The following is a 21,956-nucleotide window of genomic DNA, read 5'->3' as shown; positions in this document are numbered from 1 at the left end:
CCCGGATCTGTAGTGACGGATTCATTTTATAGATGTGGAAATTAACCCCGCCCACTCTTGAACGCGCTCCTTCACCTCCTTCCACCAAATTCTTTGAAACAGACCCCGGGATCCCGGTCCAGAGCATCCCTGCCTCCATAGCAACCAGACTCGTCTCGGGCTTCCAGTGCACCATGGCGACGGCGCGCCGCCGTGGTCGCTATGGTGACCGGGGCGGGCGCAGGGCCGCGGGCAGGGCGCCTGCGCCGGGAGCGGGCCCTCGGCCCCTCAGCTGCTCTCGACATGGCGCTGAGGCGGCGGCCCGCGCTCGCCCTGCTGCTGCTCCTGCGGGGTGAGTCCGCGGGCCTCCGCCGGGCGCGGCCGGAGGGGTCCGGGCGGAGTGGGGGGCGGGCGCGGGGACCCGGGAGTGGGCGGTGCGGGGGGTCCTGGGTTCAGGGAGGGGAATCCCGGGGATGCGGGGGTCCGGCCATGTACGGGGTCAGGGATGTGGGGGTCCGGGAGGGGCGGGGAGCGGCCCCGAAGGTGCGGGGGCCCCAGAGGTGCGGGCCCCGGGTCGGGGTAGGGGTTGCGGGCCGGGGAAGAGGTGCGGGCGTCGGGGGTCCCAGAGGTAGGGAATCCTGGCGGTCTGGGGGTCTGGGTGCAGGGCGTCCCGGGGTGCGGGGTCCGGCCCGGGGCTCGTGGCCCTGCGCTCCATCACTCCTCGAACAAAGCCGACCCGTTCCCGGTCCCCTTTGTCCCGCCGGCGCCCAGCCCTGCAGCCCGCCCTGGAGTGGCCCGGGGGCGGCTCGGACGGGGCGTTGGTCTGTCCTTCCTCCCCCCCGCCCACCCCCAACACCCCCCCCAACACCCCCAACCCCCGGCTGGAGGCCCCGGGCAGCCGGACGGCGAGACCGCAAGCTGGGGGCCGTGGGCGCGCGGTAGGCGCTCGAGACCGCGGTCCCACGTAGTCCTCAGAGCAGAGTCCAGAGAGAGCACTGAGCCCGAAGTCTGCCCCCAGGAGTAAGGGACACTCAGACCCGGGGTCCCGAGCGCCGCGCCAGCCTCGCCTGGGGCATCAGCAGTTCCTCCCCGTTCTCGGGTCGGTCTGTGGTCTGCTTAGTTGCCATCGGCATCCCGTGATGTTTGCCAGAGTATACACAGCGAAGCCCCAAGTGACTGTTTGGGGGTGGGGTGGGCGGCGTATTAGGAAAACAAAGGCTTCTGTGTTGGAGGCTCATTGGGGGGTGGTCCTCGGGGGTGGCGTGAACAGTGAGGGTCCGGGCAGAAGCCGGGGAGCAGGACTCTGTGATGAGGGCGAAGTTCAGGGAGTAGATGTTGTCCCTATGCTGTGCTTGAAAGTGGTTTCCACAAACGTGTGGTTGGCAGAGATGAATGATCAAAGGCTAGCCAGGGGACAGGGGTGTCAGGAATGTCCCCTCCCGGCTTTGTTGGTCACACTGACAGTGTCCTATTCACAGACTGGAACAACTCCCTATTGAGAAGATCTGTTCACATGAGAGTTTGCAGTTTTTATCGCAGAAACATTTGGCAGTTTAGTTCAGGAATGAGTTTCAGGTTGGTGGTTTGTTAGTAAAACTAGTGGATGCTAAGGCCTTCACATCCCCTTAACTTATTTTTTAAAAATTTCTTTTTAATTTAATTTTTTTTTTAACCACTGGACCGCCAGGAAAGTCCCCATTAACTTCTTATTTTGGTATCCCGGAGGGGCTACTTGTGTGCCTTTCTTAACGCTAAGGACTGGTATTCACCTGTAGAACACAGGAGGAATAATCACAGTTTTGCAAAATAGCACTAATGACAAAGAATAGAGGTGGTAGGATGTATTAATACACTTTGAAGGGATGTAGCTATCATTTTTAGTAGGGAGCTCTTTTCTGTTATTTGCTTATGCTCTAAATATACAGTAATATCTTGAAAATTGTATTTGGTCATAGGGCATCACAGCTGTGTCTCTTTTATTTTCATGATTACACTTTTCAATTGCTATTATTTACGCGTGTTCGCATTTAAAAAAAAATCTGGTTCCTGATATAATACAAACATTCTTTATTACCTACCCTTTGCCAGGCTCTGTTATAAAAATTTAATATGTATTAATTTAATATTGATAACTCTAAAAGGTTGTTAGTATCATTTTGCCCATTTTGTGGACTAAGAAACAAGTACGGAGAGATTCAGTAACTTGCTCAGGGTGACATCCCATGTGTTTCAGATGTGGAAATCAACCATTTGTGTTAATCCATTTTTTTGGTTACTTGTACTATTCTGTTTGACATGGAGTTCTTGTTATGGATCATTTTAACCAGATTTTTAAATGTTCAGCGCTGCGTGGTTTGTAGATAAAGTATTCTTTTGTTGAATTGGTGACAGGTGCAATTCATCTTTGCAAATGTTATATACCACACGTCTTTTTTGAATGATTATGTGGTAATTATTGTTGGGTTTCCAAATCTTTTGATGTCCTAGAGAAGTGCTTCATTTAGAGTTAAAACAGTTACAGTTTGTGTATTCTTGGGGTAAGACAATTTGTGTGTGAAAGTTTAGCAAAATCTGAAAATCATAATTTCCAGGACATTTTTGAAAAAAGTTGTAAATTTTCCATTTGCATATGTTTGGACCTCTGAAACATTTTTAAATGACCTATTTTGTGTTGTTTTCAGTCTTTTGAATTAATTATATCTGACTGATATAAGCGTTATCAGACATGCATGTGCACGTGTGTGTTCAGAAAAACAAGGACCACCTGCCCTGAAGCAGGCACCGCTTCAGATCAGCTGTTCATTCCTGAAGGGCCTGTTGAAGGCATTTGTTCTGAGTGCTTCAGGCTGGGGAGACTGAATGGGCAGCTATTAGAGATTCTTAATCACAAGTAATTGCAGCGGTACCTACAGACAGTGTTCACACACCCAACCCCAAGCTCTGGGAAACTTGCTCTTAAGGCAGCCTGGCGGGGTAGGCTTAAATCAGTTCTTTTGAAAGAAACCAGATTTGTATTAATAGCCCACTTTTTGAGATGGCCATATAATGTGACTGAAGAGGCTGTGGATTTAGTACAATCCAGCCAGCAGCTGTTAGCGATGTAATCTTAGCAAATTCCTTCTCCATAAATTCTTTGCATTTTTTCACAAGCACAAGTGGAGTAAAACAAAGGAAAATTTGTGTGCGGATGAAGTCAGGATGTATGGAGTCTGCTAAGTGATACCCTAGTCATGACACTGGATTCTCTTTAAGACAAGTGTATAATCAGGTGGTGAATGTGATGCTGTTAGGGCTGAAGCCGATTTCACATCTCCTGTGTTTGCCCCCTGGATGCTCACAGTACATGCAGATAGCTTCAGTGGAGTCGAAAGGGTTCCTGAAAGAAAGTTTTGGTAAGCACATTCTTTTACACCTAGTTTAGTAAGGACAGTATCCACTGTGGTTCTCTATATGGAGATCTAAGGCCTTAATTTTCTGCCTTTTCCCACATGTCATGGCACACACAAAGCTTCCTGAGAATTAGCCCTTGTTTCTGATGTCTAGGAATGCTGTAGTACTTTGTGTTGGTGGTGTGTCTTCTTTGTTTTTAAGTAATATCTACTATGTGTTATATATATTATTTTTCCCATGAGTAGTTAATATGTACAGCTGAGGTTTCAAAGCTGTTTGTGTAGAAACATCTAACTCGTTAATAGATTAGGACTACACAAACATTTTTTTCTTATGCCATCTTTCATTTTCACAGCATCCCAAGGCTTCTATGGTTCAGCTTTCTTTCTGCAAAATATTGCTCAAATCAAGTTCTTCCATGTTCACGTTGTCCGCTTTGCCCAACTTCAGCTCACAGTGATCTTTACTGTCTCTGAAGCGTAGCTTGTAGTTTGTAGTTCTGTTCAGTACAACAGACATTTACTGAGTATCTGTAATATGTCCTTCATGCTAGGGGTGCAGAAAGGAATAAGGCATCCCAAGCCCTTGAAGAGCCAGGATTATTGCATGCCAAATTATGTTGGGCTTTAGTTGTTGGGTGTAAATGCATTTTATCTTCTCAGTGTTATTAAAAATTCATTGGGAACAGAGGCTGAATTTAATTTCTTTTGTATCTTTCCAGGGACTATAGTAAATATTGCCTTTGTCACTTGAAAGTCAGTTAACATTTCTTAAACACTTCCTATGCGTCCAAGCACTTTTTTATGTATCTTATCTCCAGTGACCCCAGAAACTTTTGGAAATTCTTGGTTTTTACTACAGTAAAAACAGGAGTTTTTGTGGAAGAACGAGAATGGCATTTCTCGGCCTGGTTTACTTTCAACATCTTCTTTCCATCATCTACTCTATGTAGTTATATGAGGCTATGAAGAAGAAAAACATGGGGAAATGCTTGTGGAGTCATTTAAGTAACACAGTCATACACCATAGGATTCCAATTACACAAAACAGCTTTTCCTTAGAGGAAAAACATCTGGAAGATAGTGAACCAAAATGTTGATAGGTGCTGTCTTTGAGTAGCAGGTCTTATGGCTGATTTTAAAAAAAATTATTATTTATATACTTTGGCTGTGCTGTGCAGCATGTGGGATCTTAGTTCCCCGAACAGGGATCGAACCTGTGCCCCCTGCAGTGGAAGCGCAGAGTCCTAACCACTGGACCACCAGGTCTTACGGCTGATTGTTTTCTACTTTTCTCTTGTTCTTCTGACTGATTCTTTTGGGTTTTTTTCCCCCAAGTTTTCTTTGATAAGGATTTTTTTAATATAATGAAAACAATTGCATTTTGGGGGCCTCCTAGACAAAATAGTGGAATTTTAAATTTGACACTTAGTAAAGATTTTCTTTTAAAGTGGGAAAACTTAGTTAAAAGTGATAGCATGTGATTGTGGCTTTTTCTAGCTCCTGAATTAATGTCAGCTGCAGTGCAAGAAGGACGGGCAGCCTTGGAGTTGGGTTTGATCACGTATTCTTTGTGACCCATTTGAGAGATTTGCTGTTCCTGGCTCTTGGGTTGGGCAACCAGCTGTGGCATCCTCAGCGAGTGCTTAGCTGGAAAACTGAAGGAGGGTTGATGAGAGTACCTGCCTCTTCCTTTTTTGAACAAACAAACGGAATCATCTGAGTAGCTGCTTTGCTCTGCCTTTTCGGCATCAGCCCGTGTTTACTGGACCCCTCGTTCGTGCCAGCCGGGCAGCTCCTGGGGGACTGTTTTCTTTGCCTTGGGTGATACAAATACCAGGCCAAATTGACTTCCTTGGGAAACAGGCTCTGAAAGATGTTTCCTGAAGTAAGCTGACAGCTGAAGTTCCCTTATCACTTCTTCCTGCCCACCAGGACTTCCTCGTGGGATGTCTTTCTCTAAGGAAAATATTTGACGTCTTTAGAATGAAGTACAGCTGTCTGGAGGATTACAAGGAATGCAGCACATCCTAAGACAACTGGCTTTTCTTTCCTTTTTTCTTTTTTTTTTTCAATTTGGTGCCATGTTTTTCCTCTAAAGTGTCTCTATCAGGGCTCTGGAGCTCAATCAGCCAATCCATCATTATCAGGCAAAAATCTCCGTTTTCATGGCAGTAGAGCTTTCCACAGGCAGAACAGGGACAGCTGAGATAAGCGCTTCCCCAGACCAGAAACATCACACAGTTTAGGTAGTTAATGAACAGAGTAGCACTTTGGGTAAATGTTTTACGTGTTCAGAAGTGAGAGCACTTACTTTGGGCTGGCCTGGTAGAGGAAAATTTCAAGAAGCAGCTGGACTTTGGGCAGTAATTTGGTTGACTTAGTGCAGATTTTTGGGGAATGGACGTGTTAGGGGCCGGTGAAGTGGAGGAAATACTGTGGCGTTGGGAATGCATCTGTTGTATTTTGGGACCAATGAGTTATCGTAATGATAACTAATAACAGCTGCCAGGCACTGCGGAGAGCGCTACGTTAGGGGGTCTTAGCCCATGTCAGCGGCCAGTCCCTATAGGGCTCACATTGCAGGTGCTGAACCTGAGGCTCAGGCAGGTTAGTTACCTGGCCCAGGTCACAGCTGGTAAGTTGAGGAGCCAGATAGATGGTCATGGACCTTATTATGTAGGTTCTAGAAATTCATGTGGCAGTTTGAAGCAGGAAGTGATCTGATCAAATGATTTTACATGTGTTGGACTGATATTATATTCAAGATGGCGGGAGAGGGTAGGTCAGTTCGGAAGCTTCTAGAATAGTTCACAGTCACTCCCTTTAGGGTAGGTCTCTTGATGTTGAATTCATTTTTCTTTATATCCGAAAATATCTTTATTTTCATCTTGTTCTTGAAGTATAGATTTACTGGGTATGTAATTTTAGGTTGACAGTTATTTTGACTTGGAGCCTGGGCTCCATTACACGGATGCTTTCTGGTTTCCATCGTTCCTGTTGTGAAACCTGCAGTCACATCATCAGCCTGTCTTTCTCCAGCCACTTTAAAGATCTTGTCTTCTCTTTGGCGTTCTGAAATGTTACTATGTGTGTCTAGGGTGCATTTCTTTTTAATTATTCTACTTGTTAGTTTGTTATACTTTGTGTATCTGTGACTTTATACCTTTCTGGAGAATTCTCAGGTAGTGTGAGTTCAAATACTGCCCAGCTTCTATTTTCGTAACTCTTTCCTTTTGGAACTCTGATTAGATAGATTCAGTCTTCCATCTTCCAAGACTGTCAACCTTTCTGTTGTAATTTCATGTTCTTCTTTCTTTGTGCTGTTCTGGGTTATTTATTTAGTTTTGTTTTACAATTGTTTCTTTTGCCAGCCATGTCTAATCTGTTATTTAACCAATGTATGAAGTTTTTTTTTTAACCCATTATATTCATTTGTAAAAGTTTACGTGATTCTTTTTATAATCTGGTTTCTTTTGCCTGCTCATTTTCACTCCTTTTTAATTTTATTTTTTTAAAAATAAATTTTATCATTTATTTATTTATTTTTGGCTGCGTTGGGTCTTCTTTGCTTCGCACAGGCTTTCTCTGGTTGTGGCGAGCGGGGGCTACTCTTCGTTGTGGTGCACAGGCTTCTCATTGCGGTGCTTCTCTTGTGGAGCATGGGCTCTAGGCGTCCAGGCTTCAGTAGTTGAGGCTCACAGGCTCTAGAGCACAGGCTCAGTAGTTGCGGTGCACGGGCTTAGTTGTTCCACGGCATGAGGGATCTCCCTGGACCAGGGCTCGAACCCATGTCCCCTGCATTGGCAGGTGGGTTCTCCACTGCGCCACCAGGGAAGCCCTTACTTTTTTATTTTTAAACATTTCACGCACAGCTGTTTTATATTCTGCATGTGAGACTTCAAATATCTGACGTTCTTGGGGGTCTAAATCTAATGTTTGTTGTTTCTTATGAGTCTTACTTGCAGTGACTTGTTTTTCTTTACTCGTAAATGACGTTTGGTTGATCGCAATCTGTGCAGATCTGGGGACGCTTTGTGTGAGAGACATGGTCATCTGGGATGGCTTTCAGGGCCTGGCAGTGTTTGGAAGTCTCAGGCTCAGCTCTGCCTTCCTGCTGGCCCATTGGCGCAGTCTCCCTAATGACCCTCAGGGTCACGCCCCACCCATCCTATTATTTTCTGGGTTCAGCCTACAGCTATTTTACTTGCTGCGTGAAAGATCGCCCCCTTCTCGAGAGCCCAGAGGTGCAGTAAAAACTGCAGTTTGTTTGCGTGGGCTCTCCAAAGTTGGAGTGCCGAGGCCTTTTGGAGAAGCTAACCCACAGCTGGAGCTGGAAACAAGAACCTCGGCTTTACCTAACGTAGGCCCCCTTCTATATAACTTAAGGGTCACACACCTTCCTTTAAAAGTTTATATTCTGAAGGTAATGCTTTTGTTTTCATTTTTCAAGTATAAAATGAAATTAAAATATTGGCTCTGCTTTTTCAGAGCACATATACACCCACGAAGGTCTGATAGGGTTGGGGGAAGGGGTTGAATGAGTCTTGCTAAGCATCACTGCTGTCAGGATGGGGCTGTCCTGTTATAAAGACATATATATACCCAACTGCACAGCCGTTATCCCCATCCTTGGGTGGATTTATCTGAAGAGTAATGAGCATTGATCATTTGAAACGCAGCAACTTAAAATTTGGAGAATTACTGCTGTCCCACACTATACAGGTGTCTGGGACAGCAGCTCCCCACTCTGCTGGTAACAGGACAGGTGAAGAGCTCTCCAGGTGTTCAGATTCAGATGCCTACAGGGTGAGGTGAGAGGGACCACCCATCCCAGGCTCCGCTGTCCGCTGCCTCTCAGATCCTTTTCTGGGTGGAGGAGGGAGCGCACGTGGGTGTCAGGAACTCTGGACCCACTTCCCAGCTTTGCATGTGATTCATTTGGGGACCTTGGGGAAATAATATTGGTTTTAATCCAAGTCGCTTGAAAGTAATTTAAGCAGCATTCCTCTTCCCCTACCACCAATACATTCACATTTCTTTCCCCTGTTAGATAACTCAGTGTGAATTTCAGATCCAAAGAAGTGGTTTTATGGGAATACAAGAGAATTTTTAACTGATTCGTTGAATTACTTTATTTGTTCATTGAAAATTCATTTGAAGGTTTTGAAAGCCCAGTTCATAGAAATGTCTTCCTCTTCTGAAAGTTTGGAAGTTTTTAGAGCCGGGTAACCTTGGTCTGAAGCCCTCTTCTACTCCAAGAGGTTAGGAAATTACATCTTCCAGAAGCTCAGGTTTTGTGTTTGTTTTGTTTTTTAATCTGCTACAACCTTACTTACTGGATCTAGTGTTTTAAGAGTTCCTGTGTTTGTTTACCAGGAAGAAAAAAATAGACCACTATTTGGTTGGGTTGGTAATCTGTTGTTTGATATCTAGTGTCAGATATGGAGTTTTCACTCTGACCGTATTTGGTCTCGCTTTTAAGTCCACTGCCGGTAGAGAACGTTAGCCGTGAACCTCTAGAGCAGTGGTTCAGTAAGAACAAATGTTTGTGTCTTTAATTCACCAGGTCCTGTTTCAGACCTTCATCTGTGGAGTAGTTTATGTCAGGAACACCGTGTAGATGATGGAAGTTATGGCCCTTTTTTCCAAATAGTACTTTCATGTACATATGTGGAAATTTTATATACCATTTTGGGGGTTACAACCCCCAAAAGATCATTTGTGACCTCAGGTTGAGAGGCCTCCTTGAGGGCCCAGGGTCCCTGGAGTGTGTGTCTTCTGAAGTAGATGCTGACTGCATGCAGAGCTCAGGACTGGTATACAAGTGTGTTCTTTTATTATTCTGTTACTTCTTCTTTCCCTTAACTCCGTCCCAGCCTGACTTCTGGGAGGCTGTGTTATGGATGGTGACTGTCGTGTGAAGCATCTGGTCGTAATTTCCGTACATTTCCAGTTTAGCTCACTCTGTGGGTAGGTCAGAGGGAAGACTTTGAGTTAAATGGAAAACAAAGTATGCACGTGGCTTCAGAGATGCTTAATTCTGCGATTCTGCAGTGCTCTGTCGTGTCAGCACAGCTCCAGGAGGTGTGCAGGGTGAAGCCCCAGGAAAAACAGAGAAACCCTTGCTGGAGCTGCGTTTCCATCTCCCTCGGTGTCCGTGTCTGTGTCTGTCTGTCTCTACCCTAGGCAATGGTGATGAGAGAACAGGCCTAAAGGACGTCTCGTGACGTTGGATGAGGGATCTGGCCCTTGCTGAAGCCAGAACAAATACCCTCCCGTGGCCCCGTGGCTGACCCTCCTCCCCTGCCCGCTACATGTGGTTTGCAGCACAGAGGGCTGCTTCCCCTGGGCATCCTCAGGCTGGTGACTTTCTCTGGGACGAGTGCGTTTTCGTGTTTTGTTCCCTCTTCCACTAACACATTTGCTTTCTGTGCTGTTCTCGGCAGGTACGTTTTCTATGTGCAGAGTAAAACGTGTTAGGACTTTGGTGTTTCTGTCCTTGTGCGAGCAGCGCCTTTCAGCTCCCAGTTTTTTCTTTTCTTTTCTTTTCTTTTCTTTTTTGCGGTACGCGGACCTCTCACTGTCGTGGCCTCTCCCGTTGCGGAGCACAGGCTCCGGATGCGCAGGCTCAGCGGCCATGGCTCACGGGCCCAGCCGCTCCGCGGCATGTGGGATCTTCCCGGACCGGGGCACGAACCCGCGTCCCCTGCATCGGCAGGCGGGCTCTCAACCACTACGCCACCAGGGAAGCCCTCAGCTCCCAGTTTTGAAGCTACTTCTCACAAAACTTGGAGGAAGACTCTTTAACTGGCGCTCAGAGACTCCAGTCTGGGGTCCTGTCTTGGCTCTCCTGCCCTGCCCCGCAGGACTGGGCTGTACAAGTCCTGGGCTCCAGCAGAGGCGCTGCCTTCACGGGAGAATCGCTGGGTTTGGGCTTCGGGTGGCGGAGACGAGGCACTTTGGCATCCACACCAGCCCTCTCCATAGAGGAGTTGGGTTCTAGAGAAACGTAGCCTTTTCCTTTTCTTTTACAAGATAATGGCTATGTCATAAAGAGAAAATTGACCCTAAGAGTGTATTCACTCAGGGAAATCACGCAATTTGGAGCATGGGCTTGGGCTCTGTAGAGGTGTTCCATCACTGTCTCCTGAATCGTCCTTGTGTGTCGCCATTTGTTTTATTGTCACGGCCCATCTACCCCAGCGCAGATCACCCTCTTTCTGTTCAGTTCCACTCACTCCCTGGTATCCAGCTCAACACACCTCTCTGTAAAGGCTTTTTTAGGTCTCTAGCCTGTAGCGATCTCTTCCTTTCTGAATTCCTGTCCGTCAGGAAGAACGTAAGCTACACCAAGGTTTGAATCTCAGCTCCACTGTAGGACTTGTCCAGGTCAACCTCCTTACCTATAAAAAAGCAGAAAAACGTATAACTTTGTAGGATTGTTTTGCAAGCCAGTGACTATATATAGTGTTCCTGTCAAAGTTATCTATATGAGTGCTAACAAAAATTACACTGATCGATATAGTAAAATTAAAATTAATTACATAATTAAGTGCTTAGCAGAGGGCCTGGTATAATACGCTCTCAGTGCTGGGTTTTAGAGATTTACTGTCACTACTAACTGTTGACGCTGCTGCTAATACTCCTATTACTACTTTACTACGATTCATTTAATCCTCAATTACTCAGAGGCAAGTGGAAAATGAACCTTATCAAGTGTAGGCTTTTGGACTCCTCCATTACAAGGAGGCCCCTTCCAAGGCCCCAGGTTTCATCCTAGCAGTGTCCTCAGATTTGCAGAACGTAGACGCCTTAGCTATAATCAGGTAAGACTGTTCTCTTCTTCCCCTCTGCTGCCTTCGTGGCCTTGCACTGGCCCAGCACAGGGAGGTGAGTGTCTGTTCTTAGTTGTGGTTTGGGAAAGGGGCAGGGCGTTCACTAGCCATTTTAGACGGGGGCCGACACGTATTTCTATTCAAACAAATTACAACCTGGACAGATGAGAAACCAGGGCCTAATTTGTATGTTTCTTAATTGTTATTTTAAATAATTTCGAGTCAGAAGACCTGGTTTCTACCTTGGCCTCTGATACTTTCAAGTTTTGAGGCTGTAATTGTCTCCTAATATATCCGAGCCCTCTTCTCTTTATCTATAGATAAATACTCACTTTACAGGACTCTTAGGTACATCAAGTGAGACTGTACGTGAAAGTGGTCCTGTACATTATAAAATGCTATGCGGATGTAAACAGTGTCATTCTTGGCTTTATTCCCCTTGGGTTCTAGGATTTTGTTAGTCCTCTGGTTCTTTTTTTTTTTTTTAATTTTTATTGGAGTATGGTTGATTAACAATGTTGTGTTAGTTTCTGCTGTACAGCAAAGTGAATCAGTTATACGTACACATATATCCGTTCTTTTTTAGATTCTTTTCTCATACAGGCCATTGCACAGTATTGAGTAGAGCTCCCTGTGCTATACAGCAGGTCCTTATGAGTTATCTATTTTATATATAGTTCTCTGATTGTTTAGGTTACAAACCGAATTTAGAGGAACTTTCTCCTATTAAAGCTTCCCTGATGCCTTATTTTGATGAGATAGCAAGTTTTTACATTTAGTTTTTCTGTGTAGGAAAGACATTTCATCTAAAGTACATATTGGTGTCCTGATTTTTTCTTAGAAAAACAAAAATCCAGTTTTAAGTTTCAAGAGTAAAGAAGAAATTATCTGACATTCTTGGATTTAAAAAGTGGTTCAGTGATATTTGTAGAAAAGATTAGACCTCTTTTGCTTGGGGACATTTTCAGGCCTGCACTAGCAAACTTTGAATAATAAAAAGTTTCAGTGGAAATTCCAGCATATCTTTAAGTAGAGGAGCTGCCAATATAAATCAGTGTGTTTACATTAAAAATAAGCATCTTTTTAGATAAATAGCTATGAAGAATGGATGAGTTCAGGACAAGAAGATGTCACGTGAGTATAGAGGCCTCAGTATCCACAGGAATCCCGTGTCCTGGAACCAGGGTGCCACGTGAAGGTGGGCGCCCTCAGCTGCGGGCGTGTCCAGAGAAAGTAGGGGAGAGAATGAAAGAAAGCCCTCAGGAACTCAGCAAGTCACTGCCTCTGTTTAGACCCAAGGGGCGTGTAGTTTCCAAAAAGTGCTAAAACAGCGCATGCATTAGGCATGGAGTCTGGCCTCCCAGCTCTCCTGGGTTACGTCCCTGCTCAGTTCAGGGCGTCAGCTGAAGAGCCGAGTCCTGCAATCCGCCTCGTTCCAGACCCGTGAGATAAGATACTTAAAGCCATTCCCTCTTCCTACGAGGGATACTGGTGTCGGACGTCTGTGGAGGAGGGAAACGTCTTACAGGCCTGATTTCTCACCACCTGTCTGGTTACAGGAGGCCTGAGTTCACCCTGGTTTACACTTGGTCTCAGCGAGTCCTCCAATCCTCTTTGTTAGCTTTATACCCAAAGAAGTAGTATTTACCCCTCAACTCAACAGACATGTAGGTTATAGAATTTTGGAGCCGAAAAGAGACTGTGAGACAGGGTTTCTCAAGCTTGGCGCTGTTGACATTTTGGGCGGGTTAATCCTTTGTTATGGGGGCGCTGCCCTGTGTGTTGTGGATGTTTAGCAACACCCCTGGCCTCTCAGTGCCACTACTAGCACCCCCAGCTATGACACCCAGAGACGACTCCAGGTGATTCCGGGTGACCCGGGTGGCAGGGTCTCTGCAGTGGAAACCCTCTGCTGTGAGAGGCCCAGAGACGCGCAGTGCCCAGCTTGGGTCATGACTCCCGCCTGAGTGGGAGTGTGGAGCTACACCCACTTCCCAGTTTCCCCTACCTTAACACAGAGTGGAAATACCTCCTAAAAACTACCTGCAGTTGCTGCTCTGCGTTTCAGGGCGTTTTTGCACGTTGGACGGAGTCCTGGCTGGTCACCTGCTCCCTGCCTCGTGTGTGGGAACAGGGTCCTTAGCAACACCTTCACCTTAGATTAATGACATTCTCAACTCACGCTGCTGGGGTCTCTTTCGGGCATCAGTGACAAGCTCAGTGTCTTGCAGAGACACCTCCTGGCCTGGGCTGGCCTTGAGCAGGGAGAAGGCTGACTTGTGGCCGTGAGTCAGCTCTACAGGTTTTTTTCTGCTAGCAGAGAAGGAAGCATTGTCAGGAACGCAGAATCCAAACTACAAAGAATTAAGAACAATTTAAAACTGTATTTTACTTGAAATAATATTTGTTATATTTCTGACCAGAGAATGTTTACTTCAGGTTTACGTTTTCTTGCTTTCTTTTTCTATTACAAGATGCCACTTTAAAAATCTCCCAAATCATGGAAAGTCATTTTAAGGTGTGATCTTCAGGTTTTTAAATTTAAAACCTATTCTTAGTTTTCCTCTTCCAGATCTGTGCCCTTCTTGGTGCCGTAAGATGGATACTGAGTTCTTGCCTTTATTAAGGGCTCTAGCCCTTGAGTTCGTGAACATTTCATGCTTCCTCAGTTGTGAGCACGGTTTCATCTTTTCCAGTCATTTCCCGTCCGTGACAAACCTGTCCACTTTGTAGGGTGCACGGGAAACATCCCCCTTGAGCTTCGCCACTTCATTCCCCAAACCTCAGGGTCCCCCATCCCCACCCCCTGGGTCCAGTCCGTATTTATTGAGTGACTGCTGTATGCACAGGCCATCACGATGAGGTGTGGCCAAGGCTGTGCCCCTCCCCGCCCGGGGAGGAGACAGCGCTGGCCGCTTCTCCCACGCCCTGTGGGCCTCTGCCTGCCTGCGAACGCACGTGGAGGCTGCGGTGTAGACGGCGGCGTAGACGGCTGTTGTCTAAGGAGAGAGCCAGAAAGTTCACCTTCGGAGAGGAAGGCTCAGCGCTTCCAAGCTAACAAAAGTCTTCCGTTGGAAAGAGGTCTGTTAGTGAAGGAAGCTAGTTCTTACAAAAAGCACAGTAACCAAAGCCGGATAAAACCCATTAGAAGGTTCACGTGAGATATTCGGAATTTGCAAAATTAGCTTTAATGAGCCAGGAAAGGTGCGAACTGTTTTTTCCAGGGCAAGATCTGCTTTTCCCAGGCATGTAAAGCCAGAACCAGTGGTCCCTGAGCCGAAAGGCTCCCAGGCCGAGTTCCCTGTGCGGTGGGTCGGTGTCACCTGTCACAGGTGGGAAGCCTTCCGCTGCATCCATCACCCCAGGGCACCGGCAGGGCCCTCAGCTGACGACTGGCTGTGAATTAGACCAATAGCACTGCCTTCTCTTGTGTTTTCAGGCCTGATTTTTATGGTCTTCTGAAGAGCCAGCGCTGGCCCCCTCCTCCGACCTCCTGCAGCGTCTGCTCTGGGCTGGGGGGCCGGTTACAGCAGCACCAGCCTGGAGGGCGCCGAGGCCGCTCCTGGTCTAGATGTTCTTTTCCTCACCCCCGCCCTCTACGTGGTGGGGGGTCCGGTGCACGCGGTGAAACATGGTGCAACCGGCCGGGTGAACTCTCCCCAAGCTTCTGCTTCCATTAGGAGAGGGCTTTGAGGTGACCCCCTGTCCCCCTTTTTAGTGCCTTTCTCTGGACCTTCCGTGGAATGACCACTTTTCTGATCCAGACGAGTTTCCGGGACTTAATTGCAAGGCCCTGCGTTTCCGGAGGCATGGCTGCTCCCCCACTGCCCCTGCACCAGCCCCACCCCAGGGCCCAGGGCCCAGGGCCCAGGGTCCACCCACACAGCCTTTCCTGATGACGAGGGGGCGCCATGCAGGGGAAGCCCAGTGCTTTTCAGGCCCAGATGACGAGAAAGATCCCTCAGGAAGCTGTACGCTGAACGGGGTGGGGGTGGGAGGTAGCAGGATGAAAAAACCTGTCATCAGGCTCCCGTTAGCTCTGAGACCACCTTGCGGTCCCGCTCTTCGTTTGTGTGTCCCAGCAGGCGGCGAGCTGGTACTCCTTGGCGGCAGCATGCGTGGAACTGCACGCGGCAGGACAGCAGCCCGGGCGAGAGTGCACGTGTGGGGCCGCGCTGACCCTCTGCGCGGGTCCTCCTCTCTGTTTGGGGGGCGGTCATCACAGTGCTGCCTCACGGGGCTGCCCGGAGGACTGTGAGAGCCCAGAGCCTACAGGGGCCGGTGCTTGGCACGCAGGCATGCTCCTGAGGACGTCGGTGCGCGTGCGTGTGTGAGAGGTGGCGCGCAGCCGTGTATCTGTGTGGACGTCTGTAATTCATGTCATGTACACACACACCCTGCATTCTTGTTTAGTGTATGGCTGTAGTTTTGACTTGGAACCCGCATGTCATTCCTGTTCCCGAGTGTACAGCTCATTTTAAATTGCTTTCCTGTGTTAAATGTTGCCACATGAGAGGGCTGCTTGTCACGTACAAGCTATTTTCTGTTTCTAGAGACCTGCTGTCTTCCTTGGTTCTGAAACCGCCCTCGCCTTCATGTGATAAGGAGGCTGGGGAGGAGGGAGGAGAGGCTGGACCCGGATAGCCGAGTTGCTTGGCTCAGGGAATACGCTGGGCCTGAGTTGTAACAGTGGGAGATTGGGCATGTGGGTATCCTGTTAATTTATGGATCTACAGAAACGAAAAAATGAAACACTTGTCTGCTGAGACAAATTATCTAAAAAGAACACAGAGATTCCTGCTTTATTATTTATCTGGAATGAGAACAACACAGTTTTTTCAAAGCTCCAGTTTGCTTTTTCCATTTCATTTTGCAAATTATTTATTTTTGAGAAATGAAAATCAAATACATTTAAGGTGCATGTATATGTGCCATGTAATTTTTTTAAATTGGATTATAGTTGTTTTACAATGTTGTGTTAGTTTCAGGTATATAGCACAGTGATTCAGTTATATTTTTTTTCAGATATTTTTTCCCTTACAGGTTATTACAAAACATTGAGTATAATTCCCCGTGCTATACAGTAGGACCTTGTTGTTTATTTTATATAGTTTGCTTTCTTAAAAATTTTATTTATTCTTTTGGCTGCATTGGGTCTTCGTTGCTGCACGTGGTCTTTCTCTAGTTGCAGCGAGCAGGGGCTACTCTTTCGCTGCAGTGCGTGGGCTTCTCATTGCAGTGGCTTCTCTTGTTGTGGAGCACAGGCTCTAGGCACGCGGGCTTCAGTAGTTGTGGCACTCAGGCTCAGTAGTTGTAGCTCACGGGCTCTAGAGCGCAGGCTCAGTAGTTGTGGCACACGGGCTTTTTGTTGCTCCGCGGCATGTGGGATCTTCCCAGACCAGGGCTCAAACCCGTGTCCCCTGCATTGACAGGTGGATTTTTAACCACTGTGCCACCAGAGAAGTCCTTATAGTTTGCTTTTAACTTGTGATTTTTAACCATTTCTGCACTTTGCCATTCTTTGCTTTATTCCTTGGTACATTGTAGGGTCCCATTTTAAAGTTCAAAGACAGGGCCCAAAAACTTAATTCTGGCTGTGTGGGGAAGATTGTTACCTGGTCTGAGAAAAATTAGGAGCTCCTTCCTTTTGAAAACTATGATCTTACTCACCCATAGGATCGTGCAGAAGGACAGAAATAAAAGTGCTTGAATTGTCACTGGTGTCTTTCTGTAGCTGAGTTAAACAATGGATGTGTGGGGTGCAGGCAGGCGTGCAGCCCCGGTGTAGGAAAGGTGTAGTGAGGACAAAGCGGCATCTTCAGGCAACCGTGTTGGTCCTGTATCCTTATGCCCTAAGCTCCTCAGAAAGGAAAAAGTTCGGGTACCTCTGTACCTGTGCCCAGTCTTGGGAGTGAGGGCTCTGGCTTAGAGCTGCTGCATCCTTATTCTGCAGGTCACCATGTCACAGGGCCACCCACCTGAACCTGTTTTTCAGTTTTGGAAACTTTTAGAAAACAGTTGAGATGTAATTGACATGTAATAAACCACATATATTTCGTGCAGTTTGATAAGTTTGGCCTGTACATGAAGTCCTGTGACTTCTGCCACAGTCAAGAATTTGGTCCTGTCCACCGCTACCAAGTTTCCTACTGCCCCTTCCTCTCTGCCCACCGTCCCCATCCCACCCCATCCTGCCCTGGCCCCAGGCAACCACTTACTGTTTTCTTTCACTGCACGCTGGTTTGGATTCCACAGAGCTTTGTGTAAATGGAATCGTACCATAGGTACTCTTTCTCATCTGGCTTATTTCCCTCAGTATAATTACTTTGACGTGTTGCAGCAGCGTCAGTAACTCATTTCTTTTTACGGATGAATGGAAATAACTGCAGTTCATCTGTTCATTGTTTATGGTTGTTTGTGTTGTTTCCAGTTTTTAGCTGTTACAAATAAAGTTGCTGTGAATATTTGTGTACCAGTATTTCTTTGAACATCATTCTCTTTGGTAGGTATCTGGGAAGAGGATGATATGTAGATAAATAGAATGAACCAAATGATAGGCATGTGTTGAAGCTCACTTCCAAAGTGACTGTGCCTTTACACTCCCGCCTGCAGTGGGTGAGAAACCCAGTTTCTCGCATCCTTGTTGCGAAAAGACTTGACCTAGTCAGTCTTTTTAGTTTTAACCATCCTAATAGGTGTGTAGTGGTGTCTCAGTACTTTAACTTACATTTCAATAATGGCTAAGGATGGGGAGCATCTTTTCTTGTGTTTCCTTTCCATGACGCCTCTGTCTCAGTTACCCTACTCTTCCGCTTTGGGGTGAGAGCAGTAAGTAGATGAATGGGTGGGGCTGTGTTCCAGTGAAACTTTATTTATCCAAATAAACAAACAACAGCAAGAGAAAACAGGGAGCAGGATGTACACGGCCTTCGCATCATAGTTTGCTGACTCCTGACATAGGTGATCCAGATGTCTGCAAGTAAAGATAGATTTACTTCTTTTCCTATCTGGATGCATTTTAAAATTCTTTTCATGCCTGATGGCACTGGCTAAACTGTCCAGTACAATGTTGACTGGAAATGGTGAGAGCGGATAGACTTGTCCTGTTCCTGATCTTAGGGGGAAAGCAGTCTTTTATCATGAATCATAATCAGTCTTAGCTGTAGATTTGTTGTGGATACTGTTTATCAAGATTAGGAAATTCTTAGGGCTTCCCTGGTGGCGCAGTGGTTGAGAGTCCGCCTTCCAGTGCAGGGGACACGGGTTCATGCCCCGGTCCGGGAAGATCCCACATGCCATGGAGAGGCTAGACCCGCGAGCCATGGCCGCTGAGCCTGCATGTCCGGAGCCTGTGCTCCGCAACGGGAGAGGCCACAACAGTGAGAGGCCCGCATACCACAAAAAAAAAAAAAAAAAAAAAGATTAGGAAATTCTCTCAAGCTGGTTTGTTGATTCTTTTTTTTTTTTTTCTGTTATCTATCTCAGGAAGTTCTTTTCTATTCCAAAAATTTTTATCAGGAATGGTAGATAATGGTTAGATGGTTAATGGATAATGGTTAGATTTTGTCAGATTATTTTTGGATTTATTGAGAATGTCATATAGTTTTTCTTTTTTAGTATGATGAATTATATTAATTGGTTTTCAAATGTTTAGGCAAGCATCTATGTTCATGAGATATATTGGTCTGTATTTTCTTTTCTTATAATGTGTCTAGTTTTGATATTGGGGTAATGCTGGCCTCATAGAATGAATAAGTTTGGAAATATTTCCTTTTCTTCACATTTCTGGAGCAGTTTGTTCAGAATTGGTATTATTTTTTCTTAAGATGTTTTGTAGAATTTACCAGTTAAGCTGTCTAGGCCTGGAGTTTGCTTTTGTGGGGAGGTTTTTAACCTCTATAAATTCTTCTTTTTTTAACCCCCAAAAAATTATTTATTTCTGGCTGTGTTGGGTCTTTGTTGCTATGCACGGGCTTCCTCTAGTTGCGGCGAGCGGGAGCTACTCTTCATTGTAGTGCGCGGGCTTCTCATTGTGGTGGCTTCTCTTTGTTGCGGGACACAGGTTCTAGGCACATGGGCTTCAGTAGTTGCGGCAGGCAGGCTCAGTAGTTGTGGCTCGTGGGCTCTAGAGCGCACGCTCAGTAGTTATGGTGCGCAAGCTTAGTTGCTCCGCAGCATGTGGGATCTTCCCAGACCAGGGCTCGACCCCGTGTCTCCTGCATTGGCAGGTGGATTCTTAACCACTGCATCACCAGGGAAGTCCCTAAATTCTTTTTTTTTTAAATAGACATATAGATATTCATCTCTTCATTAAAGAGTAAAGGAAAGTAAAAGTACTCATAAAGTAAAACTCTGAGTGCAAGTTACTCATTTCTTCTTGAATGAGCTTTGGTGGTTTGCGTCATTCAAGGAATTAATTTACTCTGAGTTGTCAGATTTGTAAGCATAAACTTGCTCAGAATGTTGTCTCAATGTTCTTTTAATGTCTGTGCAGTTGTAGTCACCCCTCTCAATTCTGACAGTGTTACTCTGTGTCTTCCATTTTTCCTGACCAGTCTAGGTAGAAGCTCATTAATTTTGTGATCTTTCCAAAGAGCCACCTTTTGGTTTTATTAGTTTTTCTCTATTTGTCTGTTTTCTCTCTTGTGACCTCCGCTTTGATCTCTGTTATTTACTTTATTCTGCTTATTTTGTATACAATTTGCTTCTCTCTTTCTGCTGTCATAATGTAGAAGCTGAGATGGTTGATTTGAGACCTTCTCTTCTAATATAGGCCTTTACTGGTATAAATTTCACTCTACTGCTTTAGTGGCCTACCACAAATTCTTATGTCATGTTTTCATCTTCATTCAGTTTAAAATACTTTCTAATTTTCTTTTGATTTCTTCTTTGACCTATGGGTTATTGAAAATTATGTTATTCAGTCTACAAATATTAGGGATTTTTCAGATACTTTTCTGTAATTGATTTCTAGTTTAATTTTATAGCTAGAGAACAGACTTTGTATGACTTGAATTTTTAAAAATTTATTGTGGTTGGTTTTATCTCCCAGAATATGATCTACTTTGGTAAATATTCCATGTGCACTTGAGAAGAATGTGTATTTTACTGTCTTTGGGTAAAATGTTCTATAAATGTCAACAAAGTCACGTTGGCAGTGCTTTTTAAAATCTTCTGTATCCTTACTGATTTTCTTTCTACTTGTTCTGTTAATTACTGAGAGAAGTGTATTGAAATGTACCCAATAATAACTGGATTTATATATCATATAACATAGCTTTGTTATTAGGTGCATAATTGTTTAACGTTGTTATGTCCTATTAACAAATTGAAGAATAAAAATCATATGGTAATCTCAATATATGCAGAAAAAGCTTTTGACAACATTCAACATCCATTTATGGTAAAAACTCTCAACACAGTGGGTATAGAGGGAACATACCTCAACATAATAAAGGCCATATATGACAGGCCCACAACTAACATTGTATTCAGTGGTGGAAAGGCAGAAGCATTTTCTCTAAGATCAAGAACAAGACAAGGATGCTGACTCTCACCACTTTTATTCAACATGGTATTGGAAATCCTAGCCACATCAGACAAGAAAAAGAAAGGGAATCCAAACTGGTAAGGAAGAAGTAAAACTGTCACTGTTTGCAGATGACATGATACTATACATAGAAAGTCCTCAAGATGCCACCAAAAAACTACTAGAGCTCATCAGTGAATTCAGTAAAGTAAAGTTGCAGGATATAGAATTAATATAGAGAAATCTGTTGCACTTCTGTATACAAACAGTAAGCAATCAGAAAGAGAAATTAAGAAAAAAATCCCATTTACAATCTCATCAGAAAAGAATAAAATACCTAGGAATAAATCTATGGAGGTAAATTACTAGTACTCAGAAAACTATAAGACACTGATTAAAGAAATTAAAGATGACACAAACAGATGGAAAGATATGCCAAGTTCATGGATTGGAAGAATTAATGTTGTTAAAATGACTATACTACCCAAGACAATCTCCAGATTCATTGCAATCCCTATCAAAATACCAGTGGCATTTTCCACAGGACTAGAACAAATAATCTTAAAACTTGTTTGGAAACACAAAAGATCCCAAAGAGCCAAAACAGTCTTGAGAAAGAAGAACAAAGCTGGAGGTATCATGCTTCCTGATTTCAAACTATACTGCAAAGCTACAGTAATCAAGCCAGTATGGTGCTGGCACAAAAACAGTTGCACAGATCAATGGAACAGAATAGAGAGCCCAGAAATTAACCCACACATATATGGGCAATTAATTTATGACAAAGGAGGTCAGAATATACCTCATCAATAAATGGTGTTGGGAAAACTGGACAGCTACACACAACAGAATCAAACTGGACTACTTTCTCACCATTTACAAAAATAAACTCAAAATGGATTAAAGACTTAAATGTAAGACTGAAGCCAGAAAACGTCTAGAAGAAAACATAGGCAGTACACTCTTCGATATCAGTCTTAGCAATATTTTTTTTTTCAATCTGTCTCTTCAGACAAAGGAAACCAAAGCAAAAATAAACATATGGGACTACATCAAACTAAAAAGATTTTGCACAGCGAAGCTTATCAACAAAGTGAAAAGGCCACCTAGTGAGTGGGAGAAGATATTTGCAAATGATATATCTGATAAAAAGTTACTATCCAAAATATAGAAAGAACTCATACAACTGAACATCAAAAAAGCCCCAAACAACATGATTAA

At 45.0% G+C, this 21,956-nt stretch overlaps 1 protein-coding gene across 3 annotated transcripts in view; it reads left to right on the top strand.

Annotated features, from left to right (window-relative positions):
• The first annotated feature begins 232 nt into the window (after nt 1–232).
• JAM3 (junctional adhesion molecule 3) overlaps nt 233–21,956 on the top strand; it is a 61,739-nt gene continuing 40,015 nt past the window's right edge. For 2 of the 3 annotated variants that reach the window (XM_032640381.1, XM_032640380.1), the window contains exon 1: nt 276–331. In XM_032640381.1, coding sequence (XP_032496272.1) covers nt 283–331 — 49 coding nt within the window. In that variant the 5' untranslated portion in view covers nt 276–282. Of the gene's footprint in view, nt 332–21,956 lie in introns of all 3 variants that reach the window. The other variant, XM_032640379.1, reaches the window with a different exon arrangement.

Source organism: Phocoena sinus, chromosome 8 (assembly GCF_008692025.1).
Source record: "Phocoena sinus isolate mPhoSin1 chromosome 8, mPhoSin1.pri, whole genome shotgun sequence".
Lineage (NCBI taxonomy): Eukaryota > Metazoa > Chordata > Mammalia > Artiodactyla > Phocoenidae > Phocoena > Phocoena sinus.
This window is presented reverse-complemented; position numbering and strand designations above follow the sequence as displayed.